The sequence below is a fragment of the Narcine bancroftii genome, chromosome 1 (genome assembly GCF_036971445.1).
Source record: "Narcine bancroftii isolate sNarBan1 chromosome 1, sNarBan1.hap1, whole genome shotgun sequence".
NCBI classification, from domain to species: Eukaryota; Metazoa; Chordata; class Chondrichthyes; order Torpediniformes; family Narcinidae; genus Narcine; species Narcine bancroftii.
Genome location: NC_091469.1, coordinates 445662403 through 445683605, shown reverse-complemented (window position 1 = coordinate 445683605; position 21203 = coordinate 445662403). Strand labels below are relative to the sequence as shown.

The following is a 21203-nucleotide window of genomic DNA, read 5'->3' as shown; positions in this document are numbered from 1 at the left end:
AGATTTATTGTAAGAGTACATAATGACATGTCATACAACCCCGAGATTCTTTTTGCACACAATGTACTGTGCAATACAGAGAGGAGAAATATAAACAAACAATAAAGCGCAAAAGAGTCCTTAAATGAGTCTCTGATTGAGTTTGTTGTTGAGGAGTCTGAAGGTGGAAGGTAGAAGCTGTTCCTGAACCTGGTAGTGCGAGTCTTGTGGCATCTACACCTCTTTCCTGATGGTAGCAATGAGAACAGAGTGTGTGCTGGGTGGTGTGGATCCTTCATGATTGCTGCTGTTCTCCAACTGCAGTGTTCCCTGTAGATGTTCTCACTGGTGGGAAGGGGTTGGCTTCTAATGTCCTGGGCTGTGTCCGCTACCTTTTGCAGGATTGTGGTATTGGTGCCCCCACACCAGAACAAGATGCTGCCTCTCAACACACTTGCAACCACACATCTGTAGAAATTTGCCAGGGCCTCCAATGCCATACCAAACCACCACAAGCTCCTGAAGAAGTAGAGGCAATGACATGCTTTCTTCATGATGCCATGAATGTGTCGGCTCCAGGAGAGATCCTCCAAGATAGTGACTCCCAAGAACTTGATCACCCTCTCTCCACCTCTGATCCCCTAATGATAACTATCGTACACATCTGGTTTTCCCTTCCTGAAGTCAACAATCAACTCCATGGTTTTGGTGGCATTGAGAGCGAGGTTATTGTTGGTGTACCATTCGGCCAAGTTTTCAATCTCCCTCCTATGTGCTTGCTGACTTATCACTTCTTTTTATACAACCCACTATCGTGGTATCATGAGAAAATTTGTAGATGGTGTTGTCAGACCGAACTACACCATCATAGGGGTAAAGCAAGAAGAGCAGGGGGCTAAGAATGCAACCTGTGGTGCTCCGGTACTAATGGAGATTGTGGAGATATTCTGACCAATCCTCACTGACTGTGGTCTAGAGGAGAGGAATTCCAGGATCCAATTACACAGTGAGGTGTTAAGACCCAGGTCTCAGAGTTTCTACTGTGAATCATGCCGTCATCAGCAAATTTGTCAATTGCATTTGAATTGTGCCTGGCCACAGAGTCATGGGAGTAAAGAGAGTAGAGCAGTGGGCTAAGGACACATCCTTGTGTTGCACCTGCACTGAGTGTCAATGAGGAGGAGCAAAAGATCTACGGCAGATGCCATCTTACTGCTCGACACAAAGCCCTGAAACACCTGGACAGCACAGATGCATTAATCAGGATGCTCTTTATAGGAACATAGGAAGTAGGAACAGGAGTAGGCCAAAAATGGCCCATCGAGCCTGCTCCACCATTCAATACGATCATGGCTGATCTAATTTATGACCTAACTCCACCTACCTGCCTTCTCCCCATATCCCCTAATTCCTCTATCATGTAAAATTTTATCTAACCGAATTTTAAATATGTTTAATGAGGCAGCCTCAACCACTTCCCTGGTTAGAGAATTCCAAACATTCACTACTCTCTGGGAAAAACTATTTTTCCTCATCTCTGTCCTAAATCTACTCCCCCAAATCTTGAGACTGTGTCCTCTCGTTTTAGTTTCCCCGGCCAGCTCAAAAAACCTTCCTACATCTATCCTATCCATTCCCTTCATAATCCTATATGTTTCTATAAGATTTCCTCTCATTCTTCTGAACTCGAGTGAATATAATCCTAGACAATTTCATCTTTCATCATAAGTCAACCCCTTCATCCCAGGGGATCAACCTAGTAAACCTCCTCTGGACCGTCTCCAAAGCCAGTATATCCTTCCTCAAATATGGAGACCAGAACTGGACAAAGTACTCCAGGTGCGGTCTCACCAGTACCTTGTACAGTTGCAACATTACCTCCCTACTCCTGAATTCAATTCCTCTAGCGACGAAGGCCAACATTCCATTTGCCTTCTTAATAACCTGCTGCACCTGCAACCTAACTTTTTGCGATTCATGCACAAGCACTCCCAAGTCCCTCTGCACAACAGCATGCTAGAGCTTTTCACCCTTTAAATAATATTCAGCTCTTATTTTTCTTGCCAAAGTGGATAACCTCACACTTACTAACATTGTACTCCATCTGCCAGACCTTTGCTCACTCATCCAGCCTAACTATATCCCTCTGCAGACACTCCACATCCTCATTACAATTTGCTCTTCCACTCAATTTGGTGTCATCCGCAAACTTGGCTACACTACATTTTATCCCCTCCTCCAAGTCATCAATGTAAATGATGAACAGTTGTGGGCCTCACACCGACCCCTGCGGCACCCCACTTACCACTCTCTGCCAACCTGAAAAACTCCCATTTATTCGACTCTCTGCCTCCTGTCAGACAACCAATTTTCAATCCAGGCCAATATACTTCCCTGGACTCCACTTGCCTGTAACTTACTGATAAGTCTCTTGTGCGGCACCTTATCAAACACTTTCTGGAAATCCAAATATACAACATCAACCTGTTCCCCTCTATCCACCGCACCCATTATATCCTCAGAATCCTAACAAGTTTGTCAAACAAGATCTTCCCTTTCTAAAACCATGCTGCGTCTGCCTAACTGAATCCTTACGTTCCAAAAGTTTCACTATTTCATCTTTAATGACGGCTTCAAGCATTTTTCCAACTACAGACGTCAAGCTAATTGGCTGATAATTTCCAGTCTTCCGCCTACATCCCTTCTTAAAAAGTGGCGTGACATTTGCTGTCTTCCAGTCTGCCGGGACCTGCCCAGAATCCAAGGAATTTTGGTATATGACCATCAATGCATCAACTATAACTTCTGCCATTTCCTTCAGAACCCTTGGATGCATATCGACTACAGTTCAGCACTTAACACCATCATTCTCTCAGAATTGATCAGCAAACTCCAAAACCTGGATCTCGACATCCCACTGTGTAATGCAAGACACAATTTTTCCCAAAAAAATTACTCAAAAATATCCACCAGGTCTTGTATGCAAACTTGAAATTGGGGTGATAATGGTGCTTGGCTCACTAGTATCACTGCCATCTATCATTGGGCTGTCAGGGGGGAGCAGGGCAGTGGGATCAGCATAAGGGCTGGTGGCGAATTGTCTGGAGACTCTCCCGGCGGCTCGCTGTCAGTCCCTGCACTGGTCCTGATACCCTGCTCCTCCCCCTTGCCCCCGACAGACCACCATCAGCCCCCACACCGATCTCACGGCCCCGCTCCATCCCGACAGCCCGCAAACTGATCCGACGCCCTGCTCCCTCCCCTGACAGCCCACCACCAGTCCCCACATTGATCCCACTGCCCTGCTCCCCCCCCCCACACCCCCCACCAGGAGAGAGCAGGGCAGTGCAGAGACTGACAGTTGTGGTTTGTTTTTATAAAATGTATTCTGCTAAGCTGCTTTTGTTATCTCTTGAAAATTACAGCAGTATTATTATTAAAAAGATTTCTCCTGTTATCGTAATTGCATTTTTTGTCCATTTTTTTGCTATACCGTAGCTACATATTTCAATAAGATTACATGCTTACCCATAAATACACAAAAAATTCTTAATATTCCCTGCTGAAATGAAGGGGGAATCTTATATGCCTGTGGGTCTTATATGCCATCAAATAGGGTAAATCTTAAAGATCATTTTCAAGAGAGGGATACCTGAGCTGTAATATTTCACTCTAGATTTGGAATTTCATTTAAATCATGATATTTTGACAATTTAAATGGCAAAAATGCCAAATATCTAAACAGCGCAACATCAGCAAACTACACCTATCTTTTTCTCCCTTCCAAATTAATGATTGTTTCCTTCTGCCTTTTTGGGGCTTCATGTCACAGTAAATTGATATTCTTAAAATCTTATAAGCAACACAATTGATCATTATTCTAAACCACCTTCACGTTATATGCAAAGATCAGGTGAGGGCAGGCCAAGGCAGTCAACAACCACTTGAAGAATTATCATTAGGTTATGGGACAAGATAGTGAGCAGCAAATCATTCAAATAGCATCACAGTGCAACACTTCTGCCTTCAGGTGAGGAGAGGAGAAATAAAAAGGGAAGCAAAACGCATTTTACATTACATTTCACTTTTATGCAAGGTATTCACCATGAAAATAAATTTACACCAGTTGAAGAGGTTCTTCCAAAAGCTCAGATCCAAATTAACACATCATCCTTCCCTTGGTTACATACTAATGTAAATGCATTGCAACGATGGTACATGACAGGCCCTCAGCCCATCTAATCCGTGCCAAACTACTATTCCACCGTCCTAGTGTCATCGACCGGCTCCTTTTCTCGTTCTATTTTTGTGCCCAAAAAAAAAATTCATCTCTATTTGATGTGAAATGCAAAAGCATACTGCCGTGTTGAAAATTGAACTTAGCAGGCAGTGTCGCATATTTTCTCAGATGGTAATAAATTTTTTTTTAAAAAAACCTTTCGCCATTACGTCCAGGTCTCGTGATGAGAGAGAAAAAAATCTGTTTCGGAAAAAATGGTCCAGAGTTTTGCTTAATTGCTTCCAGACAGATTTATAAAAAATAAGGATATTAAAAGAACATAAAAGGAGACAGACAACTCAACACTTATTGAAAGCAATCCAGCCATCCTGGATCCTCACTATCCTTACTCAAGTCTGGCTTCACCTTATCAGTGATTGCACCTTGACAGAACAAAAGTATTGTAGAATAGATTGGAAAATACAGCTCTAAAGCAATCATGTGACAGAGTCTCATTTCAGTTGCCAGATCCATTGTTTTGGAGGGTGGAGAAACCTTCGATATGTTGCCTTGAAATATTGTAATTTGGCAGTGCACTATAATTGAAGCTGTACTGAGTGTCTTAAATATATTTTTCTTGTGTTTCTATGGCAATACTCCTAAAATATGTTGAAAGTTTGTTTTATTCACATAAAAATGTACATCTAACACAGGTTTTGTTAATTCTCATTCTATCTGAGAACTTGAAAACAGCATAGGTAATTACAATTTTATATCACACAAGCATAACATTTGGACTTGGAAAACATTGAATTAAATTCACAAAAATCAAATCTGACAACAATTCAAAGTTGCTACCTTTACAATAACAAGATACCACCTGGGCTGAGTTTCTCAGGAGATGGTTTAAAGAGCCGAAAGTGAAGCAACAGTCTCTCCTGCACAGGAAGAGGGTTTACATTTATCCTACACAAGAATGTCCTGCCCACACATTCACCTGGGACATTCTTGGCTGTAACTTGCAAGCCAGGAGGCTAAAGGAGCCTGGGAACATTCAACACCAAGACAATAATAACAAGAAAGAGAGAGAGAGCAGAGGGAATAACACAGGAAATAGAAATGTAACTCTTTCAGAACAAAAACATAACTAATGGTTCCTTGCTGCCAGACTTTGAAACTAGCTGGGTAGAGTTATTAGTAGCAATGTATGCACACAGATTCAAAATCCTTCATCAAACTTTCTGACTGAAAGATAAAAATGGTAAACTGTGCAGTTTTCCTTAAACTTTCAAACATTTATAAAGCCACGCCCTGGCTGCTATTACTGCAGCCAAAATATACAGCTACTTACCTCTGCTTTTAGATACGAGTGATGTCAAAGTGGGACTTAAATATAAGGGCATCTCGATTCGATTCCTAGGCAGTTAGTAATGTTTTCTGTCACACTTCAAATGCCACAACTTGCAGAGCACAAAACGATACTGGGGGAAAGTTGTGCAATTTAACAGAAATGTCAAAACTGCAATCACATTTGTTTTAATGCATCTCAGTTACAACCACTTAAATATTGCTTCACAGGTATCCATTATTCTGCCAGCAAGATGCCTAGAATTGCATTTTAATGCATAGAACTGCATTTGAAGAACAGCTTTGCAATGTGTGCTTCACCTGCTATTTTGGGTTCATGGAATTCACGACACACAAATCTATTTCAAGCCAACATTTGCTGAGCCCTCAATTCAAGTTGCCTCTTAAGAGTGAATTCTATTTGCAAAGACAGTTTTGGCTGATCTGTAGAATTTCTTCAAAATATAATCAGTGGCCAATTTATAAGAACTAAAAAAAAAATCAGATGTATTTAAAAAAGCCAACCATGCACACTTTCTTTTTCTGTTCTGTCCTGCCAAGTTCTTTCATATCCTGTCAGGCCAATGTCACCAGACCCTCGGAGCACATTTTGTGCTTGTGCCCTAAATACAAAGTATCAACAGTTTATAATGGAGCACCAGGGCCAAGCCCAAACCAGCTCTCAATACTACTGGACTTGTTTTATTTTCAATTATTTTATTTTTGATTTTACAGACTCGTGCATTTCAAACACAGAACATTTCTACCCTTTTACAGAGCATATTATAGCGAGTTTTAATTTTTTTAATCCCCTTTTCCTACCCAAAAACGATAAATCAACAAACAAAACACAACAGGATAACAATAGTTACAGAACAAATTACTGGAACAGAAGTCTTTTGGGATTTTCTCTATTCCTAAAGACAATTTTACACAAAAATGCCACGATATTGCCATGAGGACTCAGCAATATCCAGTGTTCAAGCTTGACTCTGTCGTTCACACAGAATTGAGCAAAGTCGGCAAAATGCCAGGACAGGGTGTAATTTCAAACAGAAGGCCGGCATTCCTGGACCAGAAGAGGCAGGTCATGTGATACAACAGCATCGACATCCACTGTGATATAAAACATATGCGTCTGTCAAATCCATCTCTAAAAATATATGGCGATACAGCCTGAACCGATATCGTTAATGGTAAATTAAGCAAATTTCATGTGTGCTGTACTCAACTTCATGGCACACAGAAGGATGCAGAATACGTGTGAGCAACATGTTCATACGATCAGAAATAATTTGGAGAATTTGATTTGAGGAGAAGCAGAGAGATGCATGAGGCAGAAAGACACACGGATCTTAGACGCCATGGAGATGCTTACTTAGTCATATCACAATGGTCTCTGATAGAAGGATGTGGAGGAGAGAGCGGGAGACAAAGCAGTCTAATGTCCTCAACAATTTTGATGAGGTTAAGTGGCAGAGTCATTTCCATATGTCTTGGGCTATTTTTGACTTTATATTGGAACTCCTTGAGCATCACCTGCGGCGCACGACAATGAACTGGCAACAAGCTCTAGAATCTCGGCTTAGACTTTTCGTAGCTCTGTGGTGTCAATGTCTTCATGGTGTATGATTTGGTACAATAGGTTACTGGAGCAATGAAGAGGGTCCTAATTAAAAGTTTTAACCTGCCAAATGCTACACACCTTCAGGAGCCATCGACAGATTTGCAGAACGGGGGTATCCAACATGTGCTGGTCCCGTCGATGGCACATGTATTCCCATCTGACCTCCCCCTGAAGATGCAGTAGCCTACTACAAGCAGAAAGGTTGGCATTCCATTGTGCTTCAAGCTGTTGTGGACCACAACCAATGATAAGGATCATGGCCTAAGTTACACCCGACTGCCTTTATCAATTAATATGTCTCATGAATCTATCTAAACACAGACTTTTTGTTGTACCAGTTTAATAGACGTCTATGCAAGTTGGCCTGGTCATACGCATGATACTTGAATCTTAGCAAACTTGCCCCTCTACAGAAAGGCCGAGGATCAGGGTAGGAACTTCCTTCCACATGAAGTAAGTTTATGAACCCACTGTACAGTTATTTCCTTGTGGAGCAATCAGCATCAACCATGCTTTTTGTCACATTACCATTAAGAAAAATTGACAATGAACAGCATACCTGTCAAACTGAAATAATGGTTGACTGACTAGTTCAAATTAAACTTATGACAACTCCTATTGTCAGGTTCTATCCTGGCAGAAAACATGAGTGAACTGGATGTTTGTGAGTTCAGAGGTCACCTAGAGTAATTATAAATCTACATTGCTCTGCCCACAGAAATCCATGACCGTTAACAGAGTGGAAATCCTTGTGAATCTAATTAGAGATGCACTCGATCAACATCAGCAAAGTTTCAACTACCGTTTGAGCTTGGCAAGGATGATGGTGGAGAATGCTTTTGGATGTCTCAAAGGTCGCTGGAGGTGCCTGGCCAAGTAGCTTGATGCATCTTAAGCATACATAAGCTTTTGCATCTTATGTTGTTGCTGCCTGTTGTATCTACATGATATATGTGAAATCTACAAGGAACAATTCATACCAGTGTGGAATACCAAGCTGGCTGATATACCTGAGGGTGATGATTATCAGGGTGCCCAAGCACGCAGTCATTAGACTATCCGTGAGGCATTTTAAGCAAGCACTTACCAACCTTTAGTATATGTACAGCACGCATGCAAGAGTTTTGTAGATAACTGGAAACTTTTAAAAAGCAATAAAGATTTTAATTCAACTGTATATAACTATTTACATCTGTCAACAAATAGAAAACAATAACCATGCTGGAGCATTTAATGGAGAAAGGGGATGAGTAGGAGGGGGAGGATGATTGAAATGGCTTGTACGTCTCATCTGGGTGTTGCATGCCTTCATTCGGTTGTGATGCAGGAGGTTATGGGGTGCGTTGCTGTCACATGGGTGGTTTGATGCAGAACAGTGGGTGCAGGGTGCATGCGTGCAGAGGAACCAAGGGGTCCCATCATTTCATGCTTTAACGCTGCCTGGAAGTCCTTCAACATATTCCTGAAGCCATTCATCTCCTCAGCCTGCACATGTCTGTCCTACACCAGTGCAGTCGTCAACGCCTCGCATACATCTTCTCTGAGCTGCTCTTCATATACCATCATGATCTCCAATCGAAAACCCTCCCTCTTCACATCCTCGCGTTCCATGGAACTTAACATCTCTCTCATCTCCACCTTGGCTTTGATTTGCTTTTGGTTGTTTTTTCTCCATGGGTGATATCCTGGAGGACAATAGAATACAGTGGAACACCAGCTACATTACCAAGGCAGCTATTTATGGGCAAACACACTTGCAGGAACACATAACAAAGATGTTAGTCTTGCAGAAAATTTAGTTTCTACCTGGTCAAGCACGGGGCACTGAATCATTACTTGTGGCATCTGCATCTGGAATGCTGAATGGAGACTGGCATCAAGATTGCTGCTGGTGGAAGGAGAAGCAGCTGGAGCTCCAGAAGCTCGATGTTGCTTAGCAGAGCAATGGGGTGGGAGGAATGACTTGTTCCACACAATTCGAAATATGGCCACCTCGATCACTCCTCACCTGGTTGGATTTCTTTTGCAGGCTTTTCCGTTTGCTAACAACCTGCGACTTGTCCCTTTCAAAGCCACAGTCTCTGAGCTTCTGCACAAGCCTCCCCAGCAACGGTCCATCCTTCACCGTCCCTGTAATGGGCCTATTAATTTCGTTCTCTGCACAATGTGAGGATCGCGGATCTCTTTGTCACACCAGTTCCCCGCCATGTTGTTCATTAATGGTTTGATTCAGAATGCTGACTGTTGCCTCAGTAATTCAAATTCCCACTGAAGCGTCGCAGATGTTGTGTATCATCGCAAAGTCATCTTCCATAACTGAGCTGGTGCCGGACAAAGGTAAGCAGCTTTCAGACTGCGCAGTGTTCCGGGATTGTGACTAGGTTCACTGGAGAAAAATGCCAGGACAGAAATGACCCCCACACCCCCCAAAATTCCAGGTCAGCATTTTTTAGTGCCATCAAAATGCCAAAAATATTCTGGAATTAAACTGCTGTCTGAAAGTGTCTATAGTTACATAGAATTCATCTATAACCACAATATTGCTGAAACGGTTGAAGCTTGCTATGCACAAATTGGCTAGGACATTTTCTTAACCTGAAAAATGACCCGATTTTAAAGTACGTCACTCCAAAAATGCCCTGAAGTCATGGAAGATACCAAATAAATGTAATTACTTGATAACATGTAGTGAAATTATTCTTGAATGAGTGAGCAATTTCTTGACAAACTGGAATCACTCACTTTACCAAAATGTTTTCCCCATGGTATTTTCTTTGGCTTGGCTTCGCGGACGAAGATTTATGGAGGGGGTAAAAAGTCCACGTCAGCTGCAGGCTCGTTTGTGGCTGACAAGTCCGATGCAGGACAGGCAGACACGATTGCAGCGGTTGCAGGGGAAAATTGGTTGGTTGGGGTTGGGTGTTGGGTTTTTCCTCCTTTGCCTTTTGTCAGTGAGGTGGGCTCTGTGGTCTTCTTCAAAGGAGGTTGCTGCCCGCCAAACTGTGAGGCGCCAAGATGCACGGTTTGAGGCGTTATCAGCCCACTGATATGTGGCAGGCACCATGGTATATTAAGGCCATAAATACCATATATTCTGGCATACAAGTTGAGTCATCAAACCAAAAAAAAACTTTTTCTTTTAAAAATGGGGGTTGAGGGTGGGGGGGGGGGGGGTCGAAGTATAGGCCAGATATACTTTTGAGGCCTTCAATTCAGCTCAAAATTCAATCCACGCTGATCCAGCATATAAGTTAACCCATGAAAAGCAGATTTGGCGTTCAAGTCGACCCTTAAAAAACCAAAAAAACCCTGACTGCAATAGATTTTCATTGAGATTTTTATTGAAAATAAAAACCCAATTAGCACCCTTGAAAATTGCTATCATTGTCTGAAAACAACACATTAAGAACTCTTCAATATCACCCTCGCTTCATCGTCTGAGGCAAAGATGGCAGCAGGCACATCCATACTCTCACTGTTTAAACAGTCATCATACGGATCCCAGTCTGTATCTGATGAGGCGGTTTCAGCTTCACCATCAGTGACCCAAGATACTGCACTTTTTAAACAATTTTATCACAGTCTCTACTTTAACTTTGTCCCATGCCTTGAAGACAAAGTTACACAGCACAACAAGTGATGCAGCACACATTGCCCCCCCTTTTGTAAACAAATTTTCTGCGCTCGACACCCACGTATTCCATTCCTCACACACATGGTCTCGAGCAGACATCAAGAGATTGCAAATATAGACGTCACACCACCCAGGATAACCGCCATGTAAATATTATGTAGTGCACTTTTAGTGTTGTCAGTTAAGTAGCTACAAAACATATCCCAGACCAGCAAACTCCGTGCTTTGCGTAAACCGCCTGGCCACCTGTTCTACATATCGCCTATCCATAGTTTTACACATCATTTTCATCCATCCATCCTTGTTCATGAAAATATACAAAAATTCCTGCAGGGAATTTCATTTTTGGTTTAATTTTGCATTTGAAGATATGGGTCTTAACTTCGTCCTGTCGGCCATGCAGGATAACACCACGGTAAATCTAGTCCTTTCATGGGCTGTACTTCTGGTTTGCACAGTTTTAACACCTTTCCATTCTACTGTTCTATTGCCTATCATGTCAAAATTTATGGGGGTTTTGTCCACATTTTCAATATTTGTCAGTGGAAACTGGTGTTTCTGCCGGTTACATATAAAAACTGGTGAAAACTTACAACTTTATGATGAAGGTCTTTTGGTAGTTTCTGTGCAATTTTTTTTTGTCATAATACCAGATTTTTCCTGTTCATGAACGCTCAAAATTATCACTGAAGACTGGGTGCAACTAGGCCCTCTACATTGCGCAAATGTTCTTATTTTATTTTGGGTTACTAAGAAGCAATCTTACCTCTGTTCACATACCCATTCTGCAACAGGATTTTCCAACTCTGGCCAACAAGTGATTCCTTTTCTCAACAAACATTGCATTTTTGGTATTTTTCTTAAAGTCTCTTCTTTCTTCCTTCAATCTCTTACCAACTTCTCATAAACATCAAATTTTATTGCATCAGCAGTTGTTGGGTTTTTTTTTGGCCATTTCCATCACTTTCAACTTAGAACTTGCTTCTTACTTTCATCGTGAGTTGCATTGTGTCAATGAACCCTCCATGATAGCAATCACTTCCAGCCAATGCCCTGCAGATTAATCTGTGCGATCTTTAGGAATCGATGTATACGCCAGTCGTTGCCCCCATCTCAGGTATCGCAATCTTTGGGGGTCAACTTCTGCACCGGTCAACAGGTAATCTCAGGCATCCAGAAAATTAGGGTTAACTTTATGCCGGATATACCGTAAAACCCTTAAAATGAGGCTGAAAATTGGGGTTGAGTTATACACCAGTCTACTTGTATGCAAAAATACGCGCAATATATTGATACATCTATTACAGTAAGCATTTCAAGGCTGCTGTCATAGAGAATATTTAAATTTAGAGAATTACATTGGAGTTGCTATGAAGTTTCGTTGAGTACATACATGACATCACATTTTCCATCAGGCCAAGCAGAATTACTTCTTATCAGTAATGCAAAAAATTGTACTCACGAAAAGATACCTATACAAGAGAGAGAGAAATATAAACAAGAAAAAAGTGCAAACAAACTGACTGTGCAATACAGAAAATAAATATTCAATAATAAATTGAACAAATGAGTCTCTGATTTAGATGGTTGTGGAGGGGTAGCAACTGTTCCTGAAGTGGGTGGTGGACATGGTATGGCACCTGTATCTCTTTCCTGATGATAGTTGTGAGAACAGAGCACATCCTGGGTGATGTGCCATAAACCTGTGGCAGGAAAATTGCAACAGATCGAAGCTGCCATTCGGCAGCTTCGGCACCGACCGTTATCTCAAAACAATTTACTATGTGAGTGCCACTGGTCAGTAGTCATTTAGGTAGGTTACCATGCCCGTTTGAAACACATGGGTACCATCCCTGCAGGAGTGAGATGTTGAAGAAATCTGTGAATACATTGGCAAGTTAGTCAGCACAGGTTTTCAGAACTCAGCTGGGTACTTCATCCAAAATGGATGGTTTAAATTTAGTCATACACGGGGGCACGGTTAGCGTAGCAGATAGTGCAACACTGTTACAGCACCAACTAGGGTTTGAATCCCTCACTGCCTATAAGGATTTTGTATGTTCTCCCCGTATCTGTGTGGGTTTTTCCCAGGTGCTCCGGTTTCCTCCCACCGTTCAAAATGTAGTGAGGGTTGTAGGTCAATTGGGTGGCACAGGCTCATGGGCCGAAAAGGCCTGTAACCATGTTGTATGCCCAAATTTAAATTATTTACTTTGATTCATTCTCCTAAAGGTAGCCCGCACATCATCCTTGGATACTGACAGCAGAGGATCATCAAGGGACGAGGGGGTGTGAATGGCTCTGGTGGTCAAATTGGGCATAGAAGGCATGGAGTTTATCTGGAAGTGAAGCACTGGATTTGGTTTTGTACCAGGTTATGTTATTCAGGCTCTGCCATAGCTATCAAGTATCCTTCATTGTTTCCTTTCTCGACCAGAATCTCCACTTCGCCCAGGAGATGGCTTTTCATAGGACGTACCTGCTCATTGCAGTGTTCAGGATCTACAGAACATAGGACGTACCTGCTCATTGCAGTGTTCTGGATCTACAGAACATAGGACGTACCTGCTCATTGCAGTGTTCTGGATCTACAGAACATAGGGCGTACCTGCTCATTGCAGTGTTTTGGATCTATAGAACATAGGGCGTACCTGCTCATTGCAGTGTTTTGGATCTACAGACTTAAATGCCTGTGATTTGGCTCTCAGCTGGTTCCATATTTCATTAGTCGTCCAGAGTTTCTGGTTAAGGAAAACCTTCAACAATTTGGTGGGTCACTTGTCCACAGCTGTTTTGATAAAGTCTGTAATGACTCTGGTATAATCATTCATCTGAGTTCCTAAACATCATCAATCTACTGACTCAAGGCAGTCCTGCAACTGTTCTTCAGACTTCTGCGACCACCTTCAAGCTGTATTGATCTCTGAAGCCTCTCTTTTTAGGCTCTTTTTGTATGAAGGCAGAAGAAGCATAGCCAGGTGATCCAACTTGTCAAAATGTAGTCTCTGGACAAAACGGTTGGGATTCCTTATCTTGGGGTAGCAGTGACCAAGTTTGCTAAGACCTCTGGTACAGCAGGTTATGTGCTGATAGTAATTAGGCAGGATTTTCTTGAAACAGGACTGGTTAAAATCACCAACTATGATTTCTAGTGTGTTGGGATGGGCCACCTCTTGTTTACTGACCACATCGCGCAACTCCGCACGTGCCTGTTGCTATCAGCATCGGGAGGGATTAAAAATTCCAGCAAGAATCACTGATAAGAACTCTAGGGGTAGATAGAAGCATCTACATTTAATCAAAATTTGCTCTTAGGCAGTGGAGCAGGAGGTCGACATGACCCCAAAGTCTGTGCACCAGCCAGTGTACAACTAAAAGAGCACACACCACTTCCTTCTCTCTTTGCCAGAATCTTGAGTTTCGATCCAGTCCTAATATCCAGTTATTAACAGTAATAATGAGTTCATTGTCATATGCATTGTACAGCATGCATATGGACTGAAAGTCTAACCTGTTGCAGCCAAACAGGTACTTTGCAAAGAAATAAAATCCAAAAACATAACTGAATTAAAGAGACAATAAATACAAAAGATAGATAGATACCAAATATTCACAGTTATCTCTGTGCAAAAATCAAGTGACTGCAATAGTATTGAGTTGGAGCAGTTCCTGATTAGTGTAACAAGGGGAGGTCAAGAGCTGATGGCTGTTGAAAATAAACTGTTAACCTTGAGGTGCTGCTCTTAAGGCTTAATTTTTCTTAATTTAGAAATACAGCATGGAAACAAGTCCTTCTGGCCCATGAGCCCACACCGCCCAAATACAACAGGTGAACAATTAACCTCCTAACCCTGTACATCTTTGAAATGTGGGAGGAACCCCCCAGAGGAAAGCAACACAGAAGGACCTACAAATTCCTTACAGGCAGCACTGGGTTTGAACTTGAGTAATGGCACTATAATATAACCACTACTCAGACCATGCCCAAAGGTAAGAGGAGAAGAGGTTGGTGAAGTCCTCTTTTCATAATGTGCAATTTATTTGTTTGGTACAAAGTAAAATAACATAAAAGTAAAACTTGTGAAAATATCCAATATAACAAAGGTTGAGTGGAGACACTAAAGGTTCTCAACTTTTTTTTAATAAAAATCATTCATACACCTCCTTAAGTAATCCCTTACTTACCACAGAGCACCTGTGGCACAGGATGTCATAAGTGCTCTATGATGAGTAAGGGACTTGAGGTGATATGCGAGTGGAAAAATGGTTGAGAACCACTGGGCTAGAAGTAGGCAATGGGAAGAGACAGATGGTCACACAAAGAAAATCAGCAAATTTTGTCCATAATTGGTGTCCATGTAGCAGGCTGGGTGACCGTAAAATGGGCCGAATCGCCGCAACATGCAGCTGGTCCAAGATGGCACGGCCTCCCCTTCACTGGCAAGGAGCCTGCGCCTGGTGCAACGTGCGGGCAAAGGAGCCCTCTACTTCCGCATAGCGGTCCACCAGCTGGCGAGTGACACTGCAATGTGATGACGTCACTTCCGGAAGCCGGCGGGAACATCACCAGAAGTGGGCGGGCCAGCACAGAAATGTGGGGAATTCAAACCAATAGTCATTCTTTGGTTCACCCTCATGCAGTGTAGACGTCTCTTTACTCGGTAGCGCTGCCGCAGTAGTCGGTACAGTGGTGACCCTGATGGTTCCAGCATTTTGGAATCAGCATTGATCACATGATAATGCAGCAACCGGCTGTATCCACAGTCGCAGCGCCTGCGACCAATGAGGTGGGCATACATCTCTCACCGTTCAGGAACTGCCTACAACTGACCGAGTCACAGTTCCACATCAGGGAAATTATTTCAGAGGACACCAAGTTCTGGCACACTGCCACAGCTGCCAAAGTAAGCTCCTTCATAGAAAATCCATCAATGGAGCGTAAGTACGAGCAGTTCCGACGTTTCCTCCTAGACACCCTAGAGCTCAGCCATGCCATCAGAATCCTCAACATGCAGGGCCTGGGCAACAGAAACCCCTCCAAGCTAATGCATGAGATAGTGGCCCTGGCAGACAGGCACACAGATTATTTCCTGTTCGAGGCCCTATTCCTCTCAAAATTGTCAGTACACGTATCCTCGGCAGTTTCAGGCATAGATTTCAATGCCCTGCACCTTGTAGCCAAGGAGGCAGATAGGCTGTTCTGCATGCTACAGCAGAGCTCCCTCCACATGCAACTAGTCTACGCAATTTGCGCCGCCGCCCCATCCAGTCCACTAGAAACACCAGCGGTGGCTGCAGCACAGCGGCAACGCAAAGGGCACACGGAGAAGAACAGCGAGTACAGTTTTTACTACCGCTGATGGAACAGTAATGCCCGGCAGTGCAACCCTCCCATGCTCGAACCCCACTGCCAAAACCAACATGGCGATGGGAAATGGGCAGGCCGACCGCTGATAGTGGCCTCAGCGGTTGGCACACTGAAAGGTCTACGCTACCCCAGAGACCAGAGGACCAAGAGGGACTTCCTCGTCAACATAAGCACAGAGATTAGCCTCATTCCACCGACATACTTTGAGGCGAGAAACACCACCAGAGGTTTTCTCCTGCAAGTGGTTAACGGATCCTCCATTCCCAGCTACGGGATCTGCCTGATCACCATCCAAGTTGCAGACACAGTTTTCCTGTGAGTGTGCACCATCACAGCCGTGAGACAGGCACTACTCAGAGTGCATTTCCTCCAAGCTCACAAACTCCTGGTAGACATGACTAGATGCCAGTTAGTAAACGCCACAATGTTCTAGTCTTTCCCCCCCCCTCACCCTGCAGAGGTGCTCTTTCCTGCCACCGGGAATTCACGCCGTGGACCAAGATGAGTACGCCTCCCTACTGGCCAAATACCTGGCTTTATTGGCACCAAACTTCCATGATGCCCACCCGCCACATGGCGTGGAGCACCACATGGAGACCGCCAGTCCCCCCGGTGTATGCACGAGTCCAGCACCTCCCACCAAACAAGCTCCAACAAGCCAAAGCCAAGTTTGCCACCATGGAGGAGTTGGGGATCATCCGCCATTCCAACAGCCCATGGGCCTCCGTGCTCCACATGGTGCAGAAGAGCTCCAGCGGTTGGCATCTGTGTGGTGACTACTGACATCTAAATGAGGCGACGGTCCCGGACAAATACCCCATCCCACACATCCAGGATTTCACCACAAGGGTACAGGGCTGCAGAGTATTCTCCAAGGTGGACCTTGTAAAGGGTTGCCACCAAATCCAGGTACACCCCAGCGACATCCAGAAGACGGCCATCAAATTCCACCTCTTCAAATTCCTAAGAATGCCTTTCGGACCCAAGAACGCAGCCCAGACATACCAGCGGCTAATGGATGTGGTCGGTAGGGTCCTCAACTACATCTTTGTTTATCTAGACGACATTCTCATCGCCAGCCCTGACGCCAGCACCCTCAGGACGCACCTCACCCGCCTGTTCAACAGACTGCAGCAGTTCAGGCTCACAGTGAACCCGGCCAAGTGCCAGTTCGGCCTGCAACCAATAGACTTCCTGAGGCATCGCATCACCCCAGAGGGCACCATGCCACTACCCAACATGGAGGCCATTCAGAATTTCCCTAAGCCGAGCAAGACCCAAGGACTACAAGAGTTCCTGGGAATGGTCAACTTCTACCATCACTTCCTCCCAGGAGCGACCACCCTCATGCAGCCCCTGTTCAGCCTCGTCAAAAAGACACTGCAATGGATGCCACCAAGTCAACACTGGCAAAGGCCACGGTACTGGCACACCTGGATCCCACCTCCTCCTCCCCCTCACAACAGACGCTTCAGAGTGTGGGCACAGTGCGAGAGCAATGTGTTTACAAGCACTGGTGACCCCTCGCCTTCTTCAATAAGCACCTTCAAACACCAGAGCTCAAATACAACGCATTTGACCTTGAACTGCTGGCCTTGTACCTGGCGATATGGCACTTCCACTAAATGCTAGAGGGGAGAGTGTTCACTGCCTACACAGACCATAAACTATTGACCTACGCACTGAGCAGAATCTCAGACGACTGGTCAGCAAGAGAACAACAGCACCTCTCCTACGTATTAGAATTCACTACAGATATCTGCATGTCACCAGAAAAGACAATGTAGTAGCCAAAGCTCTGTCCTGGCCCACTGTCGTCGCAACCTGCGGAAGGCTCAACATCATCCAGCTCACCAAGGACCGAGGGAGGCTGGAGGAGACATCCAGGCGTACCGGATGGCCATCACCAGCCTGAAGGTCAGAGATTTCTGCCCTGCACCAGGAGAACCAACCCTGCTGTGTGACATCTACACCAGGTCCCCAAGGCAGATCCAACCCGCGAGCTGACGACGGCAGCAGGTTTTCAACCAGATCCACGGCTTATCGCACTCCTACATAAAGTCCATGTCTGAGAGCAGGCGGACTAAGTTAGTGTGGCATGGACTCTGCCAAGACGTTACCCTGGGGGCTCGAACCTGCTTACAATGCCAGCGCGCCAAGGTGCACCATCACACTAAAGCCCCCCCTACAGACTTTTAAGCCGGTGCAACACAGGTTCAAACATGTCCACGTCGACATCATTGGCCCCCCTCCCAGTGAGCCAAGGTACGAGGTACCTGTTCACGACCATTAACAGGTTCACCAGCTGGCCAGATGTAATACCCATGGCTGCGTGCAACAAAGAGAAGAGCACCCAGGGTTTCCTCGCCACCTGGGTTGTGCATTTCAGAGTCCCAGCCCACATCATATTGGACCGAGGAGCGTAGTTCACCTCCTCCCTCTAGTCCAACCTGGTGAAATTCTGCAGCAGCTATATGATGGCCTACCACCCCCAAGCAAACGGCCACCTGTAGGCCGCACTGAAAGCCCGACTGACCAGGCCTAACTGGATGGACAGGCTCCCATGGGTACTGCTCAGAATCCACATAGCACCAAAGGAGGACTTGCCAGCATCATTCACAGAGATGGTGTAAGGTGCACCGCTCATCATCCCAGGGGACCTACCCCCCGGCCCACAGACAAGCACATTGTACGTCCTGCACAGGCTGAGAGCACAAGTGGATAGACCACCCCACCTGCCACCATCCAGGCACTGCTCACCACCCAGCCACACTCCAGCAGATCTGCAGTCCACCACTACGTTTTCATATGCAAAGGACAGCAAGGGACCCCCACCTACAGTGCTCATACGAAGCCCCCTTCAAGGTACTGCGGAGAGACATGTGGTGTTCACATTGGACAATGGCGGCCAACAGCACAGATTCACAGTCGACTGCCTCGAAGTCACAGACCTAGATTCCGACCTGCCAGCCCTGGGTTGGACAGAGGTAGAGTGCCCAAAGACTGCGTCAGACTGCTCAGAGAGGAATGGCAATTCTGGGGGTGGGGGACGGGTGGTGTAGCAGGCCGAGCGATCTTGAGAGTAAACGGGCTGAATCACCGCAACACGTGGCCAGTCAAAGAGAGCACAGGCTGCCCTTCACTGCCAAGGAGACCGTGCTTAGTGCCACGTGCGGACTAAAGAGACCTCCACCTCTGCGTAGCAGCCCGCCGGCCGGAGAGTGACACCACGACGTGATGATGTCACTTCCGGAAGCCGGCAGGTGCATCACCGGAAGTGGGCGGGCCAGCGCGGAGACGCGGCGAATTCAAACCAATAAAGTTATTCTTTGGCTCACCCTCAAGCTGTGTGGACTTCTCTTTATTTGTTAGCACTGACGCAGCAGTCACTACAACCAAGTAATTGTTTTTTTAAATTGTACCTAGATAATGACTAGATACCTAAAAAGAGTAAAAATGTATCTGTTATACATAATATCTCCACTCATACATTTTTTTTAAATTTAACTGTGGGTCTTCAAATTGGAATGAAAAAATAAAAGCATCAATAGTTGCCTTGTTCATTTAATAGCAATGCATTATAATATCAAACAAGGTCACATGGTTTCCTGGAGACACAAATTTCAAAAGATCGCTGGACTAAAAGCAGTTGTGTTTTTGAGGAAATGCTTTACAAGAAGGGGAATGTAGGGGGGGAAACATCATGTAAACCAGTGGTTTTCAAACTTTTTCTTTCCACACATGTACCTCTTTAAGTAGTCCCTATGTCATAGGTGCTCTGTAATAAGTAAGGGATTCCTTAAGGTGGTATAAGAGTGGAAAGAAAAAGTTTGAAAACCACTGATGTAGATCAAGTCTAATCATGTTACTTTTAGATTCTTCAGTTAACAGAACTTATCTGCATGATATAACACAACCATGTCAAGTGAATTTACACAATCTTACAGAACTGATGGATATCCAGGAGTTTTCCAATTCCAACTAACCAGCTGTATGCTATTATACAGTTAGAGGTTCACAGGAAAAGACAAATCACTTTATATGCCAGGAACACCTTTAAACCCTTCACTTTTTCTTCAAATTCCCCAAAGTGATAAACTGTAATTCTGGATTTCTGTAAATTTCACACATGTGCCAAGGTCAAACTCCACTATCTTGCAAGCACTTTGGATGGGAGAAAGGAGGGGGCATGGTTTGGAGAGCAATTGATGGGTTTTTTTAAATGAAGTACTCGTTCAGCTGCAGCGAATAAGAATTTTGGTACATATGTATGACAATAAACGTTATCACTATTAAGTCAACTGTGAAGAAAGTGTACCAACACCTCTACTTTCTAACTCAGAGATTTGACACGTGGCATACTTTAATCAAACTTCCAGACATACTGCGGAAAGCAATACTGGTTGCATCACGGACTGGTTTGGAAATTAAAGCACCCAGAAAAGGCTGCAAAAAGCTGCAAATCTTGTCAAGTCCTTCACAAGCACCAACCTCCTTTCCATCGAAACATCTCTGTGACATACTATCTCAAGGGGAATTCTAAGAGGGAATTCTCCCTACTTCCATCAGGCAAAAGGTACACAAGTCCAGCATCTTTGGGCTCAACAACAACTTTTATCCAACAGTAATCTTGAACACCTCTGTACCACTCTATCCTGACCATAAACTACCCCAGGATCACAAAAAGATCTGTCCACGCTACTCAGACATCACTTTTTTCCTTGCATTATCAGCAACTATGAATATTTTTTCTATCCTTTAATATTTATTATCTCTTTTTCAGTCTTGCATTTGTGACAATTAAATGTTTTACCATTGCAGGAGTAAAATACAAGTTTGCAGACACCTTGCAGGTCAACGGGTCAAACAGTGTACTTTATATAGCAAAAAATGCCTATATTTTGTCAAGGCCTAAGCGCTGGTTAAATATTTTTATCTTTGCTATAGTGTTTTTATTTTTGACCATTGCAATTGCTTTATCTTGCATATATGTTTGGCTGCAGCAAATAAGAATTTCAATACATTTGTA

At 44.1% G+C, this 21203-nt stretch overlaps 1 protein-coding gene across 6 annotated transcripts in view; it reads right to left on the bottom strand.

The window, feature by feature from the left end:
* The window catches only part of LOC138751754 (zinc finger protein 438-like), a 345388-nt gene that overhangs the window by 186422 nt on the left and 137763 nt on the right, over positions 1 to 21203 (bottom strand). Inside the window, exon 1 of one of the 6 annotated variants that reach the window (XM_069914468.1) lies at positions 5550 to 5670. The exons of the other annotated variants lie outside the window; for them this stretch is intronic. Within the exon in view, the coding sequence (XP_069770569.1) occupies positions 5550 to 5601 (52 nt within the window). The 5' untranslated portion in view covers positions 5602 to 5670. Of the gene's footprint in view, positions 1 to 5549; positions 5671 to 21203 lie in introns of those variants that run through there. 6 annotated transcript variants of the gene reach the window in all.